The sequence below is a fragment of the Entelurus aequoreus genome, linkage group LG27, assembly GCF_033978785.1.
Source record: "Entelurus aequoreus isolate RoL-2023_Sb linkage group LG27, RoL_Eaeq_v1.1, whole genome shotgun sequence".
NCBI classification, from domain to species: domain Eukaryota; kingdom Metazoa; phylum Chordata; class Actinopteri; order Syngnathiformes; family Syngnathidae; genus Entelurus; species Entelurus aequoreus.
In genome coordinates this window covers 3,786,636-3,813,527 of record NC_084757.1, presented here as the reverse complement: position 1 = coordinate 3,813,527, position 26,892 = coordinate 3,786,636, and the positions used below count along the sequence as shown (strand labels likewise).

Sequence of the window (26,892 nt, the reverse complement as noted above, 5' to 3'; positions counted from 1 at the left end):
TGAAACAGATTCACGAACACAGATGTCCAGAATACTGTGGAATTATGAAATGAAAACAGAGCGTTTTCGTATCGGCTTCAATGTGGAAGGCATACCCGTGTTCGCCGGGCTACGTCACGCGCATACGTCATCCGCAGAGGCGTTTCGAACCGGAAGTTTAGCGGCAAATTTTAAATGTCACTTTATAAGTTAACCCGGCCGTATTGGCATGTGTTATAATGTTAAGATTTCATCATTGATATATAAACTATCAGACTGCGTGGTCGGTAGTAGTGGGTTTCAGTAGGCCTTTAAGTAGGGGTTGACAGATCCATCCATTTCTGCCGCTTATTCCCTTCGGGGTCGCGGGGGCGCTGGAGCCTATCTCAGCTACAATCGGGCAGAAGGCGGGGTACACCCTGGACAAGTCAGATAATCAAGGAAATTAGAACCAGGTGCCACATTAGTACCAGTGACTGCGAGCTACCTGAAAGTGTTCTGAAATTTTGATCAGTGTGTTTTCTGCTAAATGCTTTTTGTTGAAATGTTTTGGTGTCTGCTGGTGGGGTTTTTTTTTAATGGCGTTCAGTTTTTTTTAATTTAGAATATATATCAACTAGAGATGTCCGATAATATCGGTCTGCCGATATTATCGGCCGATAAATGCGTTAAAATGTAATATCGAAAATTATCGGTATCGGTTTTTGTATTATCAGTATCGTTTTTTTTTTGGTTTTTTTTTATTATTAAATCCACATAAAAAACACAAGATACACTTACAATTAGTGCACCAACCCACACAAAAGGGTTGTTTCTTTCTGTTATTAATATTCTGGTTCCTACATTATATATCAATATATATCAATACAGTCTGCAAGGGATACAGTCCGTAAGCACACATGATTGTGCGTGCTGCTGGTCCACTAATAGTACTAACCTTTAACAGTTAATTTGACAAATTTTCATTAATTACTAGTTTCTATGTAACTGTTTTTATATTGTTTTACTTTCTTTTTTATTTAAGAAAATGTTTTTAATTTATCTTATTTTATTTGATTCATTTTTTTAAAAAGTACCTTATCTTCACCATACCTGGTTGTCCAAATTAGGCATAATAATGTGTTAATTCCACGACTGTATATATCGGTTGATATCGGTATCGGTAATTAAAGAGTTGGACAATATCGGCATATCGGATATCGGCAAAAAGCCATTATCGGACATCCCTAATATCAACATATCTCCTACATGCGAAAAAAAACCTGAATTGAAGCGTCTCGTGAGTGCAAAAAAATTGGTTTCATTGTGGATGAACTGGATTGATTCTAAATAAAAAGTGGTACATGTCTGCTGCTTGTTTGAAAGCAAAACGCCACAAGTAGGAGCACGATAACGTGAATATGCAGTGAATGATCGCGTGTCATGGGTGAAAGCTACACAGTACTAGGGCTGGGCGATATGGCCTTTTATTAATATCTCTATTTTTAGGCCATGTCACGATACACGATATCTCCATATTTTGCCTTAGCCTTGAATTAACACTTGATGCATATAATCACAGCAATATGATGATTATGTGTCTACATTAAAACATTCTTCATACTGCATTAATATATGCTACTTTTGAGGGAAATCACAAGTCAATTTAGCAAAAGTGTATTTATGAAACAGTTATTAAGCAGTGGCACAAACATTAATGTCATTTCCAAAACAGAAAGTGCAAGATTGTCAGAGACATTTTAAAACAAGCTATTAGTGCACTTTTGTGCATGATGTCTCTAAGATGACATATCAAAACAACACTAAATTAAAGTGCACTTTTTGTACAGAACGCCACTACAATAGTTTAAAACAAAGTGCACTTTTGTGCATGATGTCACTAAGATGACATATCAAAACAACACTAAATTAAAGTGCACTTTTTGTACAGAACGCCACTACAATAGTTCAAAACAAAGTGCACTTTTGTGCATGATGTCACTAAGATGACATATCAAAACAACACTAAATTAAAGTACACTTTTTGTACAGAACGCCACTACAATAGTTAAAAACAAATAAAGTGCACTTTTGTGCGTGATGTCACACAAAATATTTCAATAACTGTCAAATAAAAATGAGCTGAATAGTAGGAAATCAAATAGTGTATGTCCTTCGCTATGTGGTAGGTTCCTGCGGACGTTACCTCCTTCTGTTGTAGACTATTTTTTTCATATGGTTGCTTGGGCATTTTGTGGGTGTGGCACCGGCCGTAGATGTTGACATGCAGAGTTTCAAGCACTCTTCATTCTCTAAAGGGTGACTTTTCAAATGATGCTACACATTAGCAGTAATGCTACTTTTTGTAGCAACGCTTTTGCCGCATACTTGACATATTACTGTTGTCTGTTCGACATCTTCCTGCTTGAAGCGAAACCACCGCCAGACGATGGACCCCGTGCTGTTTTTCTTGGTAATTAATTTTTCTTTCATTTGTTACCAGATTCGCACCTTCTCTCTCTCGTATTACCACTCGCACCGCTAGCATCACAGCTAACTTACCGATGCTGCTACCTCTCTGCTCGGTGAGGGCGTATGACTTTGCACGCGCGACAGTATGTGACGTATGTAAGGAGGTGCGCTTGTTTTATGTCTCTGTGAGGAGAGACAAGAAACAGTGAGAAGAGCCTGTAGTGTAATGCCCGCAGCTAAAAGCAACTGCGTGAGAACATATACTCCAATATCACCATATAGTCATTTTAATATATCTAGTATATTCCATATATCGCCCAGCCCTACATAGTACACACGAAAACCTTATTTAAATAATGGGGTCCGCCCCAGATATGAATAGCGTGCGCGATGTTAGTAGATCCCTCGCAACACGCCCTATAATATACACACTATTTTATAGATTGCACACGCCATGTAACACGTGGTATTTGGATATTTGTAAATCAGACCCCCTATTATGTATCCCATTTTAAAAAGTTTGGTGTCATTGGAAAAACTTGCTGAAAAAATTAGATGTCACAATTACGGTGTATTTTTAATAGATTCAATTCATGAAATTAGCTTTGGAAGTGACGGAAAATTTGAGTAAACCAACCTTGTCGGGCTCGACTTGTGAATGACATCTCAATGACTGGGAAATCAGCAGGTCTAAAAAGTTAGTGTTGCAATCGATCAATTTAAAAGATATTTGGCAGACTAACGGATAAATGAATGAATTCTATTATAATAGGGATTCCAATTAACCTTTTATTTACTGTCAATGTTTTGCAAGGGAGTTTTGTCCACTTGCCAAATTTTGTCAGAGTTTTGTGGCGTGAGTACTTGTTAAATCAGAAAATGTGAACTATGATTGTCCAACTGTGATACCCGGGCTCCATCTAGTGTAAAAATATTAAATATAGCCTTATTTTTATCAAATATTTAGGCCTACTATGCTACTGTATTTTAATGTTGGTCATTGTGGTATTTGGAAAGCAAATTTTTCTGTTTTCTGAGGTGATACTAAAAAAATTGAGAACCACTGGCCTATAGGAATAATGTTCTACGTCATAAGTATTGATATATAGGTATATCATATATATTGGTATATAACGTGAACACATCGCTACTCTGAAAACGGGTCACTGCTCAGATTGCACGATCTATGTCCGCTTTCACTCGGATGACGACTGATGGGATAGTTGTATCTTTCGGCACAAGACTTGTGCTTCCTGTTTAGATGCTGAATTGAGCATAATCCTCACTTAGGTAAAAAATGCTAGATGAAGCGAGCGTTATTGTGTCTAAGTTAATTTTCAAAGTTGAACTTTTTAGCTTATGGCCACAACCTTCTACTACACAGGTGAGATGCATGATTAATAATCTAGCGATAACTTTTTCAAACTCAGGCGATCCAGTAGTAGATTTCGGTAGCTTGAAATGTAACTTTCTTCATTTTTACTTTCTCTTCTCACTCCATGCAAAGAATCAACCAAACTTGATAGTTGATACTGTTACCTGATTGGCTGTTAGCGTGTCACTCCCACTGATCAGTGATAACTTCCTGCGTTGTGCGGTGACCAGAGAGCGAGTGTTTTTGTTCATGCAACCATCTTAACTTTGTGAATTTTGGTCGGAAGAAGAAGAAAAAAAAAAAAATCAAACACATTTTTATCGCAATATATATTGATATCGTTTCATCATCCAGTCTTAGAAGTGAAATACATCCACACTAGGGCTGCAACTAACGATTAATTTGATAATCGATTAATCTGTCGATTATTACTTCGATTAATCGATTAATAATCGGATAAAAGAGACGAACTACATTTCTATCCTTTCCAGTATTTTATTGAAAAAACCAGCATACTGGCACCATGTTGTGGACATTGGGGGTGCAGCATACACCAATAATAACACAGAAATGTAACTCATCAGAACTGAATCAGATATTGTACACGTTTCTGTTGTGAATAATAAAGGATTCATTTTAGGCTGCCTCTGAATAATAGCATGAAATATTCCAGCACCTTCATAACGTTTAGTTATACTAAAGCGTCACTCAAATCTAAATAGATTTATATAGCTTTATCGGCCCGGCTACATTGATCCATTATGAAACCAACCTGAGATATTTCTGTCCGTTACGTTTATTTCCAAATTGGTAACCGTGCGTTTTCTCTCTCAAAACGGAGCCCCGCGTTGCAACAAAGGCATAAAGTTAACGTTACTCACAAAAAAGCTGAACTCATGAATGCCTGTTGCCACTATGGACTTAAAAAGTTACGTACCGTGAGTTCCCTTCATCCATGGCTCCAACATGTTTCATTTTGCAGGTGCTCCTGAAGCAATGTTGTACTTCCGTGCCATTTTGCAGGAAACGGTCTTCTTTGAAGTCTTTAAAGTAAAGTGTTCCCACACTTTTGACGACTTAGGTCGTACACTTTTCTCCATTGGATCAATAACCTCAAGATGTTTTTCTGCTGGACTATCCGTACGGTTTACCTGCGCCATTTTTCGAATGTTTCCAGACGGCGTCGTCACGTGAGCTGTACATGACACATCATTGGCTAGCTTACCTCCACCTCATGAGACGTAGCCTCATCGCCGCCCTGGCGCTGTTTTGTACTGTTTTTGTACTTACTTTGATTATTGTTTCTCAGCTGTTTGTAAATGTTGCGGTGTATAAATAAAGGTTTATAAAAAAAAAAATTTTTTTTAAATAAAATAAATTTTTTAAATAAAATAATAAAAAAGCCTCCGCGCATGCGCATAGCATAGTTCCAACGAATCGATGACTAAATTAATCGCCAACTATTTTTATAATCGATTTTAATCTATTTAATCGATTAGTTGTTGCAGCCCTAATCCACACGCACATTCACTGTACACACATACATATACACATCCTGTACATATATATGCATATAACCACATTTCATTAAACATATTAACGTTTTTCCCTAGGGGAAACTGGATAAGACACGGCACAGTGACAATGCTTAACCTATTACTATAACAATCTATAAGGTTAATACAGCTCGATTCTCTTTCTTCCCCTCAATGTATCTGCTTCCTTTTGTATTTCAAGTTATTACATATATGTATTGTTGCATTTGACACAATTGTATTGTTGATAATACAGGTAATTATTATTAATTATCAATAGTGCTATTTCTATTGGTATTTGCTCCATTTGTAGTGTAATAATGTTTGTCATTTCTGTGTTTACTAAACCAACTGCTTCTTTGCGATCACTTTTCAAATCATATTTGTACACATCGTAATCGCTGATGCTGTTCTTTTGTTGTTGTTGTTATTTTTGTGTTTTTTTGTTGTTGTCTCACTGTCTTATGCCCCTCTTGTCTTTGTCTTTCTATCCCCTGCTGCAGCAAACAATAATATACATCCATTTAATAAAGTCAGGTACAAATAAGGCAAGAATTTATCTTTTGTAAAGTAAATCTGTACAGCAAATATGGGCATCTACATCAAAATGATTTGCCTGAGTGGGTGGACAGGACAAAAAAGAAGTAAGTCACTAGTGTGTAAGTAAGGTAGGGCGTATCGACTACACAGAATCATAAACCAAGCTTGAGTCATCCTATTGTGCTCTTTTCACCTTCTCCAAGCACTTCTGTTGCAAAAAAAAAGTACTTTTTTAAAGGTGTAGCTTGCATACTTCAATGAATTTGCAAAAACCTAGAAAAATGTTGGCAGAGGGACTATTTTTAAGATCTTCCCAGTTGCTTTAAGTGACAGTGCTCACTACATAGCCCTCACGGGTTGCTTTAATGTACCACTTGTATCGGTTATCACCGATCTCTGATAAGGGCGGCGTTCTGCTTGAGTCGGAAGGAAGCGAGTGCTGAGAGCGTGGTCTGAACTTGTTGGTGTCAAGTGAAAACTAGCGAAAGGCTATTCAAGCCCGGAGTCAGTTTTACGCGTCGTTTGCAAATGACTCAGGAGTCAAGCATTGGTGAGGTCATCTGAGTAATTGTCAGGTGCAAAGATCATTCTGTGTGCTTTAAAACAGAAATTGATTAGCATGCAGGTGTTTGTCTGAAAAATAACACAGAATTTAAAGTTGACTTTTAAGTAGTTAATAAGTTTAACTTAACCAGTCGACCCCACCCCTGTTTATTTTCATAGATAAGTCCAAGCCAACTAAATACCATGCCAGAACGTGCTCTTCCTTTTATTAGTGGCTAAGATGAACACAGCAAGTTTTAGTGTCCGGACTCGTGAGATAAAACACCTTTTTATGAACTTTGGGCTACACTTGTTAGTACGCTCTACAGCAGCTGGGAGCACTTTGCAGAGAAGTCTGTATCAAATTGTCCTTGCAGATGCACGCCAATTGCGTTGCTACACTCATAAATAACCTAGAATAAAGTTCTATTCTAAAAGATGTGCTTGAGATCAGGGCCGTAACCATGTTGACAAATACAGAGGTCAAAAACTGGGGGAGCAGCACCATATAAATCATATAAAAGTGCTTCTTAACCATAGGGCCATTGTTTCTCAACTGTGGTCCGTATTAGCCGCAGCAGGACTCAGGTGTAATACAGTTTTGCACCACTTGTGGCAGTAATGCAATATCAAACAAACAGAAAAAGTCTGAAGCTAAAGTTATACAGAAGTTTCTTAAAAGCCAAAATTATGACTAAAGTGGTGAGGTTGTATTTTCATTAGCACTTAAATTTTATTGACCGTTTATTTAAAGGCCTACTGAAATGAATTTTTTTTTATTCAAACGGGGATAGCAGATCTATTCTGTGTGTCATACTGGATCATTTCGCGATATTGCCATATTTTTGCTGAAAGGATTTAGTAGAGAACGACGACGATAAAGATCGCAACTTTTGGTATCTGACAAAAAAAAGCCTTGCCCCTACCGGAAGTAGCGTGACGTAGTCAGTTGAACATTTCCGCAAAGTTCCCTATTGTTTACAGTGATGGCGGCCAGAAGTGAGAGCGATTCGGACCGAGAAAGCGACGATTTCCCCATTAATTTGAGCGAGGATGAAAGATTTGTGGATGAGGAAAGTGCAAGTGAAGGACTAGTGGGGAGTGGACGCGATTCAGATAGGGAAGATGCTGTGAGAGGCGGGTGGGACCTGATATTCAGCTGGGAATGACTACAACAGTAAATAAACTCAAGACATATATATACTCTATTAGCCACAACACAACCAGGCTTATATTTAATATGCCACAAATTAATCCCGCATAACAAACACCTAGGTGTTTGTTATGCTAGCTCCTAGCTCCTAGCTCCCGTCCATATAACCCGCCAATACAATTGAAACACCTGCACAACACACACAATCACTCAGCCCAAAGGACCGTTCACCTAACCCAAGGTTCATAAAGCTTATATATTTACCCAAAGTTACGCACGTACGGGCAAGCGATCAAATGTTTGGAAGCGCAGCTGCGTACTCACGGTAGCACGTCTGCGTCTGTGTATCCAAATCAAAGTAATCCTGGTAAGAGTCTGTGTTGTCCCAGTTCTTTACAGGCGTCTGTGTATCGAAGTCAAAGTCCTCCTGGTAAGAGTCTCTGTTGTCCGAGTTCTTCGATCTTGACCGCATCTTTCGGGAATGTAAACAATGAAACACCGGCTGTGTTGTGTTGCTGACTTCCCTCGCAAAATACTCCGCTTCGCACCGACAACTTTCTTCTTTGCTTGCTCAGCTTCTTTCTCCATAATGCAATGAACAAATTGCAACAGATTCACCAACACAGATGTCCAGAATGCTGTGGAATAATGAGATGAAAACAGAGCTATTTTGTATTGGCCTCAATGGGGTACCGATACTTCTGTTTCACTGGCTACGTCACGCGCATACGTCATCATCCAAAGGCGTTTTCAACCGGAAGTTTAGCGGGAAATTTAAAATAGCACTTTATAAGTCAACCCGGCCGTATTGGCATGTGTTGCAATGTTAAGATTTCATCGTTGATGTATAAACTATCAGACTGCGTGGTCGCTTTCAGTAGGCCTTTAAGAAACATATTGTTTATTATTTTAGTTTGAATGTATTTATGTAAGCACTGCGTATTTATATGTAAATGTATGTTCTTCAGTTTTTGAGTCCCTTCATTTGTTGCATATTTGATTAGTGTTCATTTTTGTAAATAAGCCTGACCTAAGCCTTGATAATAATCTTTGTGATTAACTCATGCTTCATTTGATTGACATCAAGGTTTATCCAGTGTGGGTAGATTAGATATACTTACTGTATTGAGGATACAATTAAAATCAAGAGTAAGATGACTAATTCAGTGTTAATATTTCAGCGGGCCCCGGGATCCCTCTGTAGTGGACTTTTATTGTTGTTTATTATGTTCCTGGTTGGTTCGTTTTAGGCCCTTCTTTAAAAAAACAAAAAAACCTAGTTTTTTATATGGCGAACACAAAATATGCAACATTTTCCCCAAAAAATATCTCAAAGTGGAATATTTAATGTGACCTAATTGGAGCCTTGAATAGGTCAATAATTCATAATAACATTGTTTTTGATTCATTATTATTTTTTAAAGAAAGAAACAGCCTGCATGACAGCTTAGTGTTATTAGAGTCAACATAGCAACATTTTCTCCTTGTCACCTGTTTGCTCTTTTATATCACTTTTTATGTTTTTTATTTTTTTAAATCGTATTTTTAGAATGTGCCGTGGGGCCGTTAAAAAATTACCTGCGGGCCGCAAATAGCCCCCGGGCCGCACTTTGGACACCACTGTTCTAAAAGATGTGCTATTAAGACAACAGGTTACGAGCTAAATAGAAGACCATTCTAATCAGACTATATGCTACCTATCATTATATCGTAGAAGACCTGTCAAAATTCTACTAAGACTACATGCTACCTATCATTATGTCGCAATTATTTTTTGGGGGCCAAACCTGATTTCGTTCTCCACACAATTTAACAAGGCCAGGGTTAAAACGCACAAAGGGTGTCAGACCAGTTAATTTGGTCGGCACTCAATTACAGGGTTCACACCCGTGAACAGATCAGACTAGTTTATGCATTTGTGTAGTTCTATAAACCTTTTAATGATCTGCGGTAGGGATAGGCGCGTGCTAGGGAATTTACGGCAAAACGCCCGTGACGTTGTTTTATCGTGGTTATGATATGATTTCTGCCATGTCTGATTATTATCAATAAATCAAACATTTTCATTGTTAAAAATATGTTTATTCACATGTAGTCACATTACACTTGTTTCACCCAGTATAGTAGCCTTGTACTTTTGGAGATTACAGTAATGTTGTAGCCCGGAGGAACCTCCAAGCGTCATTGCGATGGCCGTCATTGCGGCCACTACAACATGGCCGCAACATTGAAATACTTTGTCACATCCTGTGTAATTCTTCCAAGTGAGAACTGGGCTTTGATTTATGAAACCATGGACGCAAATTGTCCTGCACAAAGTTGATCAATATGACAAGACGACCTTTAGCTGTAATGTTACTGTTTGCATTCCATGTTAGCTTTGCATATATACACTACCGTTCAAAATTTTGGGGTCACATTGAAATGTCCTTATTTTTGAAGGAAAAGCACTGTACTTTTCAATGAAGATAACTTTAAACCAGTCTTAACTTTAAAGAAATACACTCTATACATTGCTAATGTGGTAAATGACTATTCTAGCTGCAAATGTCTGCTTTTTGGTGCAATATCTACATAGGTGTATAGAGGCCCATTTCCAGCAACTATCACTCCAGTGTAGGGCTGCAGCTAACGATTATTTTTCTATCGATTAATCTATAGATTATTTTTTTCGATTAATCGGTTAATCTATAGATTATTTTTTCGATTAATCTATAGATTATTTTTTCCTTTTGCCGATTATTTTTTTATTCAAAATGAAGATGAAAAAATGAATGTAGGCCCGTTTTTTCAAAAGGCATGGCTTTTATTTACAAAAAAAAAGAAGTATGGCCACTCAGTCAACATTGACAACAACATGACTACATATTCTGTAACAATGTAAACATTTAAAACTTTTAACATTTAACAAAATTAAAAGTAGCTTATTTGCTTTTTAATGTGCAAATATAAAAGTCAACATCCAGTGCAAATCTTAATATTCTGCAATAGTATAAGCATTTCAAAAGTAAAAGTATTGCTTATTTTGCTTTAAAATGTGCAAAAATAAAGATAAACATCCAATACAAAAAAGTGCAAAACGAAATATTCTGTAACAACAGTGTAAACATTTCAACAAAAGTGAAAGTATTGCTTATTTGCTAAAATGTGCAAAAATAAAGATAAACATCCAATACAAAAAAGTGCCAATCTAAATATTCTGGAGCACTGTAAACATTAAGTATTGCTTTTAAAATGTGCAAAATAAACATCCAGTCCAACACAGTACACAATAACCAATTCTACTCATTCCAGTGAGTGACTAACAGTTGTAATGAAGAAAGGTTAGCATGTCTACATGCTTTGGTTCTTTTCTTGGTTACAATATTCCCAGCAGCTGAAAATAGGGGCCGATGTGGCTGGAACTGAGAGCTAATTAGCCTTCACCTCAAGCCAGGATTGCGAGCGAGCTGAGCTGCAGTTTAAGTTTCTAGAAGGTCAACGGGCTCATAGTGATGTTACTAGTAGTTGACTGGGAGGTGTTTATTATCATTTGGGGAGAGTTTGCTGCCTGATGCTCACCTGCTAAACACCTATCTGCTCCACCCTGAAGCGCTGACTACATGCGCTCTGAATACGCACTGCTGATTGGCTGATAATGCTTCGTGTGTACCAATCAGATGGTTGTGTGGGTGGGACAATGCTGCGTGTGTACCAATCAGATGGTTGTGTGGGTGGGACAATGCTGCGTGCTGAGACAGAGCCAGACGGAGCAAAGCAGCTTGTTAAGACTTTAGCTTTAGCTTAGAAACTCGTTCGGTACACCCCAGTACCGAACCGAAAGCCCCGTACCGAAACGCTTCAATACAAAACACGTACCGTTACACCCCTAGCAGATACAAATGACACATTCATGTTTTTGTGTAATGATGACAACGTATGCTCGCGCGGACGATTGACTAGTTGATGGTTTTCTTTTCAAATGTTCGTTCATAGCCGTTGTGCTGCTATGATAGGCCACTTCCGCTCGACACAGTGTGCATACAACAACATTATTAGGCCGTTTATTAAAATACTCCCACACTTTTGGCATGCTTTCCCCCCCCTCGCTCGCATCGTCTTCTTTGATCGTCTTGACGGTAGTGTGACGTCATTATGCGACGCGTCGACGCACAAAAACGGCGTCGACGTATTTACGTAACCGATGACGTCGACTACGTCGACGCGTCGTTTCAGCCTTACTCCAGTGTTCTAATGGTACAAAGTGTTTGCTCATTGGCTCAGAAGGCTAATTGATGATTAGAAAACCCTTGTGCAATCATGTTCATACATCTGAAAACAGTTTAGCTCGTTACAGAAGCTACAAAACTGACCTTCCTTTGAGCAGATTGAGTTTCTGGAGCATCACATTTGTGGGGTCAATTCAACGCTCAAAATAGGCCAGAAAAAGAGAACTTTCATCTGAAACTCGACAGTCTATTCTTGTTCTTAGAAATGAAGGCTATTCCACAAAATAGTTTGGGTGACCCCAAACTTTTGAACGGTAGTGTATATGTGTATATGTTAGCTTTGCATATATATATATATATATATATATATATATATATATATATATATATATATATATATATATATATATATATATATATATATATATATATATATATATATATATATATATATATATATATATGTATATATGCACACATATATATCATGATAAACACGTACTTGATATTAATAAAAAATGCATTCGATAAAACGTCGGATAATCTTTTTTCTTTTATGTCGGAAGAAAGCGGAAATTGTGACGCAAGGTTGGTTGCATGAACAAAGGCACTCGCAGTCTGGTAACCGAGCAACGCAGGAAGAGATCACTTGTCAGTGGGAGAGAGGTAACCGTATCAACGATCAAGTTTGGTTGTGCCAGCTTGTTGTCTCGCGGTTAATTCTTTGCACGGAGTGAGAAGAGAAAGTAAAAATGAGTGCTGCAGAGAGCGATGAAATTGTAAATATAACAGGAAAAGTCACCTGGACAGTCGGGATGTATATCGTTTAGATTTTATCGGTGCGATACCCTTATCGATAATCCTCTGTACTCGCATCTGTCCTATATGCAATTTGTGGAAAGAAAGATGTAAAAAAAAATATATTTTAATTAGCATATATGTTAATGTTAAGGTGTTCAACCATGTTCAAGAGGTTGAACACTTTAACATGATGTAGAGCAGGGGTCACCAACGCGGTGCCCGCGGGCACCAGGTAGCCCGTAAGGACCAGATGAGTAGCCCGCTGGCCTGTTCTAAAAGTAGCTCAAATAGCAGCAATTACCAGTGAGCTGCCTCTATTTTTTAAATTTTATTTATTTACTAGCAAGCTGGTCTCGCTTTGCCCGACATTTTTAATTCTAAGAGAGACAAAACTCAAATAGAATTTGAAAATCCAAGAAAATATTTTAAAGACTTGGTCTTCACTTGTTTAAATAAATTCATTAATTTTTTTACTTTGCTTCTTATACCTTTTTATCTTTTAAATTCCTTCCTCTTCTTTCCTGACAATTTAAATCAATGTTCAAGTAAATTTTTTTTTTTTTTTGTAAAGAATAATAAATAAATTTTAATTTAATTCTTCATTTTAGCTTGTTTTTTCGACGAAGAATATTTGTGAAATATTTCTTCAAACTTATTATGATTAAAATTCAAAAAAATTATTCTGGCAAATCTAGAAAATCTGTAGAATCAAATTTAAATCTTATTTCAAAGTCTTTTGAATTTCTTTTAAAATTTTTGTTCTGGAAAATCTAGAAGAAATAATGATTTGTCTTTGTTAGAAATATAGCTTGGTCCAATTTGTTATATATTCTAACAAAGTGCAGATTGGATTTTAACCTATTTAAAACATGTCATCAAAATTCTAAAATTAATCTTAATCAGGAAAAATTACTAATAATGTTACATAAAAGATTCGAATTAGCTAGTTTTTCTCTTCTTTTTTTCGGTTGAATTTTGAATTTTAAAGAGTCGAAATTGGAGATAAACTATGTTTCAAAATTTAATTGTAATTTTTTTTGTGTTTTCTCCTCTTTTAAACCGTTCAATTAAGTGTAAATATCATTAATTATTAATAATAACATAGAGTTAAAGGTAAATTGAGCAAATTGGCTATTTCTGGCAATTTATTTAAGTGTTTTTAAACTGGTAGCCCTTCGCATTAATCAGTACCCAAGAAGTAGCTCTTGGTTTCAAAAAGGTTGGTGACCCCTGCTGTAGAGTAACATCTCAGACCAGGGAAGTCTTTTATCAACACCTGTTTTTTTTTTTAGGTCTAAAAGAAGTCAACTATGTTTGCAGTAGGGTTGTACGGTATACCGGTACTAGTATAGTATCGCGGTACTAATGTCAAATGGATTATACTTGTATAGCGCTTTTCTACCTTCAAGGTACTCAAAGTGCTTTGACACTATTTCCTCATTCACCCATTCATGGAGCTGCTATGCAAAGCCCTAACCATGACCCAGCAAGGGTGAAGTGACATGACTAGGACAGTGGAAGCTTGGATCGAACCTGTAACCCTCAAGTCGCTGTCACGGCCGTTCTACCAGCCAAGCCACGCCGTCCCAAAAAAGCAACACATAAGCAAGTTGCAATGACAATAACAGTATATCAACTTGTGACTCATAAGGCATTACGTTGTCTTCCTCTACAAGAAATACCACCCCGCCTATATTATCATGTTAGGTCATGTGAGATGTTGTATACTAGTTTGCCGATTGGTAATATTTTAGTTTCTTATGCAGATTGGATTGAGTCTGGGTTTCACAAAAACACAATTTGCATGTAGTTATGCCATTAAAAGTATGTGATAAAAACTAAAAAATCTGCAAGCCCAATACTCATTAATGAATGAAAAACGGTACTATACTCTGTTTGAAAAGTACCGGTTCGCTGTATTTAAAAAAAAAAAAATTATAACTGGCATGACGGCGCCTCATCGGGACATTGCTGGTTTTACGAGCAAAGGAGCATGTTCGGCAGCGCACACACACAGAGTACTTAAAGCAGACACAGTGTGTAGACAGATAAGGGAGGATGCATTTTGGTGTAAAAAGTAAAGATAAAGGTGAAGTTATAACACTGAAACACCCTCAGGAAGAGGTGCTTTAAGACATGGCTAGCTAGTTAGCGGCTAATGCCCATCCGCAATCGGCAGTGTTTTAGCTACTTCTAAATCACTAATCCTCGCCTAGAGGGCGACGAAAAAAGTACGTTTTTTACAAGTATTACTATCACTGCAGGACGAGGAATAGCTAAACATGCTTCACTACACACCGTAGGAGGATACAATTGCTCACCGGCGTCACAATGTAAACAAATGCCATGGGTGGATCTACACCTGACATCCACTGTAATGATACCAAGTACAGGAGCGTATCTAGTCGATGCTACTAATACTTTTTTATTTTTTAATTCATATTATATTCATAAACTCAGGAAATACGTCCCTGGTCACATGAGAACTTTAAATTATGACCGATATATGATTATGTAACTACTTGGTATCGGATTGATACCTACATTTGTGGTATCATCCAAAACTAATGTAAAGTATCAAAACAAGAGAAGAATAAGTGGTCTGTAAATGATGCAAGGCGCTCGTCCCCACCAAGACGGGCAATATCCCCTTTAGAGCACAGCCATAAAGAAAAATTAAAAAAACAAACGTTTTATTGAACCCATTTTTTAATCTGTTACATGTCTATCGCGATAAATTTTGATATTGTTTTTATCACACAACTAGAGATGTCCGATAATGGCTTTTTTGCCGATATTCCGATATTGTCCAACTCTTAATTACCGATTCCGATATCAACCGATGCCGATATATACAGTCGTGGAATTAACACATTATTATACCTAATTTAGTTGTGATGCCCCACTGGATGCATTAAACAATGTAACAAGGTTTTCCAAAATAAATCAACTCAAGTTATGGAAAAAAATGCCAACATGGCACTGCCATATTTATTATTGAAGTCACAAAGTGCATTATTTTTTTTAACATGCCTCAAAACAGCAGCTTGGAATTTGGGACATGCTCTCCCCGAGAGAGCATGAGGAGGTTGTGGTGGGCGGGGTTTTGGGGGTTAGGTGGTAACTATATTGTAGCGTCCCGGAAGAGTTAGTGCTGCAAGGGGTTCTGGGTATTTGTTCTGTTGTGATTATGTTGTGTTACGGTGCGGATGTTCTCCCGAAATGTGTTTGCCATACTTGTTTGGTGTGGGTTCACAGTGTGGCGCATATTTGTAACAGTGTTAAAGTTGTTTATACGGTCACCCTCAGTGTGACCTGTATGGCTGTTGACCAAGTATGCTTTGCATTCACTTGTGTGTGTGTGAAAAGCTGTAGATATTATGTGACTGGGCCGGCACGCAAAGGCAGTGCCTTTAAGGTTTATTGGCGCTCTACTTCTCCCTACGTCCGTGTACACAGCGGCCTTTTAAAAAGTCATACATTTTACTTTTTGAAACAGACACCGTTAATTTCCGATATTACATTTTAAAGCATTTATCGGCCGATAATATCGGCAGTCCGATATTATTGGATTTTTTCTACACAAAACCTAATTCAACGCTTAATTAATGCCAAAAACATGTAGCATATGCTTTAAAAATCCGGTGAAGCCATGAGATTTGAAGGGCAATGTAGAATTTCTGCTGGTTGCCTTTTCTCCTTCGGCGATGCTAATGAGTTTTCTGTCGTCCACAGCGTTCATTCAGTCCGACACGATATTAGAAGTTCTACATTTCGGCGATGGAGGCCTTTTACAGGTAAGCTCTGCAGTGAACAATTGAATACATCTGATTCTTAGACTGTTGGAGGATGCCTGGTGGGATACGTTGTCTCCAACCAAGCATTTCTGGTTGCAAACCCTTCCTGAATGTAGATATTTGTGGTGGTCGCTTTAAAGACAGAAGACACTTTGAAGAAAAGTAGGATGAATCATTGCTTTTTTAACGCAGTGACACAAATATGATGTACAGTGTTCCCTCGCTACAACACGGTTCACTTTACACGGCCTCGCTGTTGCACTGATTTTTTTGTGTGTCATTTTTTACATGCTTTTGTTTTTTACAGCATTGTGTTCTGCTTCCTGATTCGCCAAGGGACTATAGACCATTGTCAATCAATCTTCTTCACGCCAGGTGTCCTATACAGTAGTGGTCCCCAACCACCGGGCCGCGGACCGATTGGTACCGGGCCGTGCAAGAAATTAAAAAAAAAAAAAAAAATTTTTTTAAATTTAATTTTTTTTAAAAATTAAATCAACATAAAAACACTATATATACATATTGTGTATGTGTATGTCAATATATATCAATACAGTCTGCAGGTATACAGTCCGTAAGCACACATGATTGTATTTTTTTATGAAAAAAAAAAAAATAATAAAAAAGTAAAAAAATCCCCCCCCCACCCCACCCCCTAGTCCGTGGGACAAATTTTCAAGCGTTGACCGGTCCCCAGCTACAAAAGGTTGGGGACCACTGCTATACAGTACAGAATGCCTTCAGCTTGCCTAATTTACAAAATTGTTTGATGCGTACATATACACAGTACAGTTTAATAGTTTGGACACGCCTTCTCATTTCAACGCGCTATTTTTATCTTCATGAATATTTACATTGTAGATCAGGGGTCACCAACGCGGTGCCCGCGGGCACCAGGTAGCCCGTAAGGACCAGATGAGTAGCCCGTTGGCCTGTTCTAAAAATAGCTCAAATAGCGGCACTTACCAGTGAGCTGCCTCTATTTTTTAAATTGTATTTATTTACTAGCAAGCTGGTCTCGCTTTGCTCGACATTTTTAATTCTAAGAGAGACAAAACTCAAATAGAATTTGAAAATCCAAGAAAATATTTTAAAGACTTGGTCTTCACTTGTTAAAATAAAATCATTAATTTTTTTACTTTGCTTCTTATAACTTTCAGAAAGACAATTTTAGAGAAAAAATACAACCTTAAAAATGATTTTAGGATTTTTAAACACATATACCTTTTTACCTTTTAAATTCCTTCCTCTTCTTTCCTGACAATTTAAATCAATGTTCAAGTAATGTTTTTTTTTTTTATTGTAAAGAATAATAAATGTATTTTAATTTAATTCTTCATTTTAGCTTCTGTTTTTTCGACAAAGAATATTTGTGAAATATTTCTTCAAACTTATTATGATTAAAATTCAAAAGAATTATTCTGGCAAATCTAGGACATCTGTAGAATCAAATTTGAATCTTATTTCAAAGTCTTTTGAATTTCTTTCTAAAATTTTTGTTCTGGAAAGTCTAGAAGAAATAATGATTTGTCTTTGTTAGAAATATAGCTTGGTCCAATTTGTTATATGTTCTAACAAAGTGCAGATTGGATTTTAACCTATTTAAAACATGTCATCAAAATTCTAAAATTAATCGTAATCAGGAAAAATTACTAATGATGTTCCATATATTATTTTTTTAATTTTTTCAAAAAGATTCGAATTAGCTAGTTTTTGTCTTCTTTTTTTCGGTTGAATTTTGAATTTTAAAGAGTCGAAATTGAAGATAAACTATGTTTCAAAATGTAATTGTCATTTTTTTCGTGTTTTCTCCTCTTTTAAACCGTTCAATTAAGTGTAAATATATTAATTATTAATAATAACATAGTTAAAGGTAAATTGAGCAAATTGGCTATTTCTGGCAATTTATTTAAGTGTGTATCAAACTGGTAGCCCTTCGCATTAATCAGTACCCAAGAAGTAGCTCTTGCTTTCAAAAAGGTTGGTGACCCCTGTTGTAGATTGTCACATCAGAGGGTCGTAAAGACCGCCCAGAAGATCATTGGATGCCCCCTCCCCTCCCTGGCTGACCTGTACAGCTTCCGCTGTCTCAGGAAAGCACAGAGCATCCTGAAAGACCCATTCCACCCCGGGCGCTGCCACCTAGAACTGCTACCCTCGGGCAGACGCTATAGGGTGCTAAAGGCGGGCACAAATAGACTAAAAAAAAGTTTTTACCCAAGAGACCTATAGTAGCATTAAACAGGCACTGAGTGAGCACAATGTGCCCGTCATGTCCTCATGTGTCATGTCTTTTTATTTTTTCGGACTATAATGTTCAATAATGTTATATGTATATTTATGCATATGTATGGATATATGCATGTGTGTGGATATATACATATATAAAGATACATATCTTCTTTTTTAATCTTTTTCTTGCTATTTATATTACTAAATTATTGTGTATGCACCTTAGGGGATTTGCTCCAATTTTGTTGTTCTTTGAACCTGTTCACTGTAGTAATGACAAATAAAACTATTCTATTCCATCAAAACTATGACACCTATGAAGTGAAAACCATTTCAGGTGACTACCTCTTGAAGCTCATGGAGAGAATGTCAAGAGTGTGCAAAGCAGTAATCAGAGCAAAGGGTGGCTATTTTGAAGAAACTAGAATATAAAACATGTTTTCAGTTATTTCACCTTTTTTTTGTTAAGTACATAACTCCACATGTGTTCATTCATAGTTTTGATGTGACAATCTACAATGTAAATAGTCATGAAAATACAGAAAACACATTGAATGAGAGGGTGTTTACAAACCTTTGGCCTGTACTGTATACTGTACAGTACTTTAAACGAAGAAAAAAAATTGTTATATATTAGAAAAACAACCTGTAAATGAAAAAACGTGCACAGTAAAAGGAAAAAAAAAACATCCAGTAAATGAAAAAACATAGTATAAATGAAAAAAATACATAATGAATGGGGATAAGCTGATTGGCAACACTAAATTGGCCCTAGTGCAGTGGTTCTTAACCTGGTTGGAGGTACCGAACACCACTAGTTTCATATGCGCATTCACTGAATCCTTCTTTAGTGAAAAAAAAATATATATATATACACTACCGTTCAAAAGTTTGGGGTCACCCAAACAATTTAGTGGAATAGCCTTCATTTCTAAGAACAAGAATAGACTGTCGAGTTTCAGATGAAAGTTATCTTTTTCTGGCCATTTTGAGCGTTTAATTGACCCCACAAATGTGATGCTCCAGAAACTCAATCTGCTCAAAGGAAGGTCAGTTTTGTAGCTTCTGTAACGAGCTAAAGTGTTTTCAGATGTGTGAACATGATTGCACAAGGGTTTTCTAATCATCAATTAGCCTTCTGAGCCAATGAGCAAACACATTGTACCATTAGAACACTGGAGTGATAGTTGCTGGAAATGGGCCTCTATACACCTATGTAGATATTGCACCAAAAACCAGACATTTGCAGCTAGAATAGTCATTTACCATATTAGCAATGTATAGAGTGTATTTCTTTAAAGTTAAGACTAGTTTAAAGTTATCTTCATTGAAAAGTACAGTGCTTTTCCTTCAAAAATAAGGACATTTCAATGTGACCCCAAACTTTTGAACGGTAGTGTACAGTATATATATATATATATATATATATTTCAAATTCAAGACAATATTATATGTTTTTGGTAACACTTTAGTATGGGGAACATATTTTAAGTAACAAAGACTTAATTTAGAGTTATTTGGACACTAGGGGAACATATTCTAAGTAATAAAGACTTAGTTTAGAGTTATTTGGTTAGGGTTTGAGGGTTAGGGTTATAATAAGGCCATGCCGAATAAGGCATTAATAAGTACTTAATAATGACTAGTTAAGAGCCAATATGTTACTGATTTGCATGTTAATAAGCAACTAATTAATGGTGAATATGTTCCCCATACTAAAGTGTTACCATGTTTTTGTGCATAAAATGAAGCGTGCATGAACATCACCTTGTTCAAACAACAAAACCAACACAGTGCATAAGCTCACAACAAATGACACACCTGCAAACCAGTCAGCTGTTGCCGTATCCGTAATACGCCGATAGGGAGAAGTTTGTATTTACACGATGAGTCGGGTGTGTTTTGACCTCCGCCGAACCCCTGAGCCCGACTCACCGAACCCCTAGGGTTCCATAGAACCCAGGTTAAGAACCACTGCCCTAGTGTGTGTGAATGTTGTCTGTCTATCTGTGTTGACCCTGTGATGAGCTGGCGATTTGTCCATGTTGTACGCTGCCTTCCGCCCAAATGCAGCTGAGATAGGCTCCAGCACCACCTGCGACCCCGTAAGGCAGTGGTCCCCAACCTTTTTGTAGCTGCGGACCGGTCAACGCTTGAAAATTTGTCCCACGGACCGGTGGGGGGGGGGGGTTGTATTTAAATTTTTTTGTTTATTTTATTTATTTATTTATTTTTTACATAAATAAATACAATAATGTGTGCTTACGGACTGTATCCCTGCAGGCTGTATTGATCTATATTGATATAGAATGTATATATTGTGTTTTTTATGTTGATTTCATAATTTTTATTTTTTTATTTTTTTTTTTTTTATAATTCTTGTGCGGCCCGGTACCAATCGGTGGTTGGGGACCACTGCCGTAAGGGACAAGCGGTAGAAAATGGATGGACAATGAATGAAAACACAAACAAATACAATTTTTTTACTTCTACTACACGGATTTCACTTAGAGGGTATTTTTTGGAACGTAACCCCAGCGTTAAAGGAGGGAACACTGTATTTGGTCATGTGATCACCTTTTACTGACTGCACGGTTCACTGTTTGTTCTTTTTGCAGGCAGACTCCGACGTCGATTTTACTTTATATCATCAACAAAGGTAAGCTTTTCTTCTTCTTTTTTTTGTCACTAAAGTCAGGGATGTTCAAAATGTGGCCCGCAACTTGTTTTTTGTATTGGCCTGGAATACAAACAAGAATATAAAATGATGTAAAAAGTTGAAATGTTACCATAATAAGTTTTTAGAGTTAAATATACATTCTTAGAACATTTGCGTCGGCCCCCGGTGGAACAAGTTTGGACACCCCTGACTTTATTATCTACATCACCCCAGGCTCTGTACACAACACACACATTTTTGCTTTTTGTTTGCATCCATCGGTGGCTCCAATTAGGGATGATGTTTGATAAGGAATTATCGAGTTCGAGCCTATTATTGAATCCTCTTATCGAACCGATTCCTTATCGATTCTCTTATGGAGTCCAGATAGGTTGTTGTATATGGAAAAAAACACACAATATTTGGTTTAACAAAAGCTCACTTTTATTATATAATAAAAAAATAAAATCTAATAAATAAATAAATATTGACTGTTACCCACCTAAAAAAATAAAATAAAATAAATAAATATTGACTGTTATTACCCAAAGTATATTAAGTGGGATTTTTCAGAGAAACAAATATATACAGTAACACAAAAACAACCTGTCTCTGTGATCACTATATGTGTATAAATGATAATATAGTGTTAAATAAAATCAGTCCCTTGGGCACAAAACTGAAAATAATACAGCTCTCCAAAAAGTGCACTTCTGCTGCTATTTGACATAACTGTTTGTTATGATGCTTTGACATTTTTGCACTTTATTTCTTTATTGAAAGACAATTCTATGAAGAGAAAAGTTGTTTGCAAATGTGGTTACAATGCTAAAAAATGAAAAGTTAAAGCTAAAAAAAGAAATACACTTTATTGAGTTAACATTATTTCTTTATAGGGGGAAAAATGTTATGAGCTAGAGAATATAACAACTACACTACCCAGCATGCAACGGGAGTTACGAGCATGCGTGGTAACCCCGAAAAGTGTTGCATGTTGCCACGCTGTGAAAGTAAACGTCAAGAACTCAGCCAACACGCCTCGTCTGCATTATTTATAATTAGACAGACAACACATCTACAGTGTGATTTTGTTTTGTTTACAAGGAAAGAAAAACAAAAGTTCAAAAAGGGAGATGTGTTGTATATATATGTATGTGCTGCGGTTGTTTTAAGAAGGTTGCGACAGCTGCCGTAAAGGAGGTGCGTTGCTAGCCTGGTTGCTATGTTTCCGGTTGGTGGTAAAAGTGTTGGTCATGTGTTTGTACCCTGCTCAAATCTCTCAGTAAAGTTATTCGATGGATTATAGCTTTTGTTTTGAACTTTATTACACCTTGGAGCGCTTTTTCCCGTCCATTGTTTTCCTGCTTTCGCTATCTGCGCCTAATGACTGAGCTACATGACGTCATTTCTTGTGATGTCCCACGGAGCATTTCTGGTCGGGACGGGATTCGAATAAAGAATCAACTCTTTTCCTTTACTATAGTGGTCTCGATAACGGGTACCGGTTCTCAAAAAGGGATTAGAGTCCTAAGACTCGGTTCTTTTCTTATCAAACAACCGGGAAAACCGGTTTCGAGTATCATCCCTAGCTCCAATAGACTTTTTTTACACATTGGTGGGCCCTCGTCAGACCAGAGCTTTGTGTCCAAGCCCCTGGACTGTTGCTTCCTGTGTGTTTTGTCTTCAAGACTTGGCCTTGACTGTTTGCACGGCGCGTTCTGATCCGTCAAGGGTTATCTCGCGCAGGCATTGCGTGACCACTCCCGTGTCGTGGGAGAGAAGAGGGGGGTATTTTCATTTTTCACTGTTTACTTTCATTTTGTTTGATAGCAAAACCCCCCTTGTGGTCCAGGCTGTGACAGTTGTCATCCACGCGAAACTGAAAAGCTTTTCATGCTTTCTGAAGAGGAGAGGTCCTTCTCACGTTCGCTTTTTGGTCGCTCAACTCAAGATAGTTTGACGTTTTTCTTTGTAGCAGCACAAATTGATACTTTTGTTTTATCTCGATCCGCATGCACAACTCTGGTGTTTGGCCTTGACCGAGGCCTTTCTGCTGTTGTTACTTTGTGTCAGCACTAAGCATTAACGAGCCAAAACTTTGTGGAGGGGTGAGAATGGGAATGGGAGTACAGGCACTCCTTGTGTTCCAACCTTTCATGTTCTGTTTTCGTGCGTACATACTGTACAAAAAGAAAGACAAGATTTTTTTCTGTGGACGAAGCAAACGTAGGTGTAAGGTTCATTGTCGTAACCGGCTTGAGTGGGCAAATGCTCACAATCGGAGCGTGCAGTTGACATGCTGACTGCAGGAATGTCCACCAGAGCTGCACAGCTACCATAAGCCGTCTCCAAGGGCGTTTCAGATAATTTGGCAGTACATCCAACCGGCCTCACAACCACACCAGCCCAGGACCTACAACAGGACAGCTGCTGCGACAATTGGGTTGCATAACCAAATAATTTTTGCACAAGCTGTGTGAAACCGTCTCTCTCGCTGACACTGAGGAAGGACAATCTTGCTATTGTTGTTCTTGGTTAAATGTTTCCCTTACAGGCCTGGGCTGATATTCGATACGTCAATTAACTGGACAATAATGAAAATGAAGTCGGTACGTTTTCCAGCCTCGACAATCCCCATCGTGCGTTGTTACTGATTACAAGAGCGGCCACTCTTTTGCATCGATATCAGCAGCTGCTGGTGTTTGTACTACAAATAAACGATAGTCATGGTAACTGCTGTAAAACTGCCGACGTTAGTATTACCGTATTAAATTAAAATGATCAAAAAATTGTTATTGATAACCACATTTAAAAAAAAAATTATGGAGACCAAATAGCATTAGCTTGCTTTGAAATGCTAACATGTAAACATGACACATTAACATCTTTCCAATTAAAACAATTAAGGTACTATGTAAATAAACATTTACAAAACCTTTCTATGTAAATATCTCATTTCACAACGTACTGGTGTATCGATATTCAGCTGATAGTCTGTTGCGGCTAATGAAAACATGTTTTTTCTTCAAAAATGTAGTGGGTGCGGCTTATTTACTGCTGCAGCTTGTAGTCCAGAAAATATGGTAATCAATATACTGTACCTCTGTGCAGCTTTTTTATTATTTTTTTATTTTCAGGGACGGTACCGTATCGAAAATGATTCATTAGTGTATATATATGTGTGTGTTTGTGTATATGTGTGTGTGTGATATATATATATATATATATTATATATAATATATATGTAATATATATATATATATATATATATATATATATATATATATATATATATATATATATATATATATATATATATATATATACTAATGAATCATTTTCGATACGATACCGTCCCTGAAAATAAAAAAAATTAGGGATGTCCGATAATGGCTTTTTGCCGATATCCGATATTCCGATATTGTCCAACTCTTTAATTACCGATACCGATATCAACCGATACCGATATCAACCGATATATGCAGTCGTGAAATTGACACATTATTATGCCTAATTTGGACAACCAGGTATGGTGAAGATAAGGTACTTTTTAAAAAAATAAAATAAAATAAGATAAATAAATTAAAAACATTTTCTTGAATAAAAAATAAAGTAAAACAATATAAAAACAGTTACATAGAAACTAGTAATTAATGAAAATTAGTCAAGTTAACTGTTAAAGGTTAGTACTATTAGTGGAGCAGCAGCACGCACAATCATGTGTGCTTACGGACTGTATCCCTTGCAGACTGTATTGATATATATTGATATATAATGTAGGAACCAGAATATTAACAACAGAAAGAAACAACCCTTTTGTGTGAATGAGTGTAAATGGGGGAGGGAGGTTTTTTGGGTTGATGCACTAATTGTAAGTGTATCTTGTGTTTTTTATGTTGATTTAATAAAAAAACAAAAAAAAACGATACAGATAATAAAAAAAAACGATACCGATAATTTCCGATATTACATTTTAACGCATTTATCGGCCGATAATATCGGCCTGCCGATATCGGACATCTCTAAAAAAAAATAATAAAAAAGCTGCACAGATGTACAGTATATTGATTACTGTATTTTCTGGACTACAAGCTGCACCAGTATATAAGCCGCACCCACTACATTTTTGAAGAAAAAACATGTTTTCATTAGCCGCAACAGACTATCAGCTGAATATCGATACAGCGGTACGTTGTGAAATGACATATTTACATAGAAAGGTTTTGTAAATGTTTATTTACATAGTACCTTAATTGTTTTAATTGGAAAGACGTTAATGTCTCGTGTTTACATGTTAGCATTTCAAAGCAAGCTAATGCTATTTGGTCTTCATAATTTTTTAAAAATGTGGTTATCAATAAAAAAAATTTGATCACTTTAATTTAATATGGTAATACTAACGTCGGCAGTTTTACAGCAGTTACCATGACTATCGTTTATTTGTAGTACAAACACCAGCAGTGTATGTATGTACGGTATACTGGTATAGTACCGCGATACGAATGAATCATTTTCGATTTCGATACCGTCCCTGAAAAGTACCAGCCCCCCCGTCGTCACGTTTGATTGATTGATTGAAACTTTTATTAGTAGATTGCACAGTGAAGTACATATTCCGTACAATTGACCACTAAATGGTAACACCCGAATAAGTTTTTCAACTTGTTTAAGTCGGGGTCATGTAGTAGCATGTTGGGCAGCGCACACACACAGAGTACTTACAAGCAGACACAGTGTGTAGACAGAAAAGGGAGAATGGACGCATTTTGGTGTAAAAAGTACAGATAAAGGTGAAGTTATAACACTGAAACACCCTCAGGAAGAGCTGCTTTAAGACATGGCTAGCTAGCTAGCAGCTAACGTCCATCCGTCGTCGGCAGTGTTTTAAATCACTAATCCTGGTCTCCTTGGCAACAAATAAAGTCAGTTTTTTACAAGTAGCATTATCACTGGAGGACGAGAAATAGCTAAACATGCTTCACTACACACCATAGCTCACCAGCATCAAAATCTAAACAAACGCCATTAGTGGATCGACACCTGACATCCACTGTAATGATACCAAGTACAGGAGCTTATTTAGTCGATACTACTATGATTACATCGATATTTTTTATAGTCCCAAAATCTTTTTTCCTTTTTTTAAAAATTCATATTATGTTTATAAAGTCAGTAAATACGTCCCTGGACACATGAGGACTTTCAATATGACTAATGTATGATCCTGTAACTACTTGGTATCGGATCCATAGCTAAATGTGTGGTATCATCCAAAACTAATGTAAAGTATCAAAGAAGAGAAGAATAAGTGATTATTATAGTTTAACAAAAGTGTAGATAGAGCATGTTGAAATGGTAAATAAGCAGATATTAATGGTAAATGGTGGTGGATTAATAATCCGTTTTTACAGTTTGTCCTTTATAATGTGTACAAAATAATTGGTAGATAAATGACACAATATGTTACTGCATACGTCAGCAGACTAATTAGGAGCCTGTTTGTTTACTTACTACTAAAAGACAAGTTGTCTAGTATGTTCACTATTTTATTTAAGGACTTAACTACAATAATAAACATATGTATACCCTAAGAATTTTTGTTAAAATAAAGCCAATAAT

General features: G+C 36.8%; 1 protein-coding gene across 4 annotated transcripts in view; it reads left to right on the top strand.

Moving 5' to 3' along the window:
• Positions 1–26,892, top strand: part of tmem131 (transmembrane protein 131) — a 148,190-nt gene that overhangs the window by 34,703 nt on the left and 86,595 nt on the right. For all 4 annotated transcript variants that reach the window (XM_062039122.1, XM_062039121.1, XM_062039124.1 and 1 more), the window contains 2 exons: positions 16,321–16,382; positions 21,233–21,273. In XM_062039122.1, the coding sequence (XP_061895106.1) occupies positions 16,321–16,382; positions 21,233–21,273 (103 nt within the window). The remainder of the gene's footprint in view (positions 1–16,320; positions 16,383–21,232; positions 21,274–26,892) is intronic.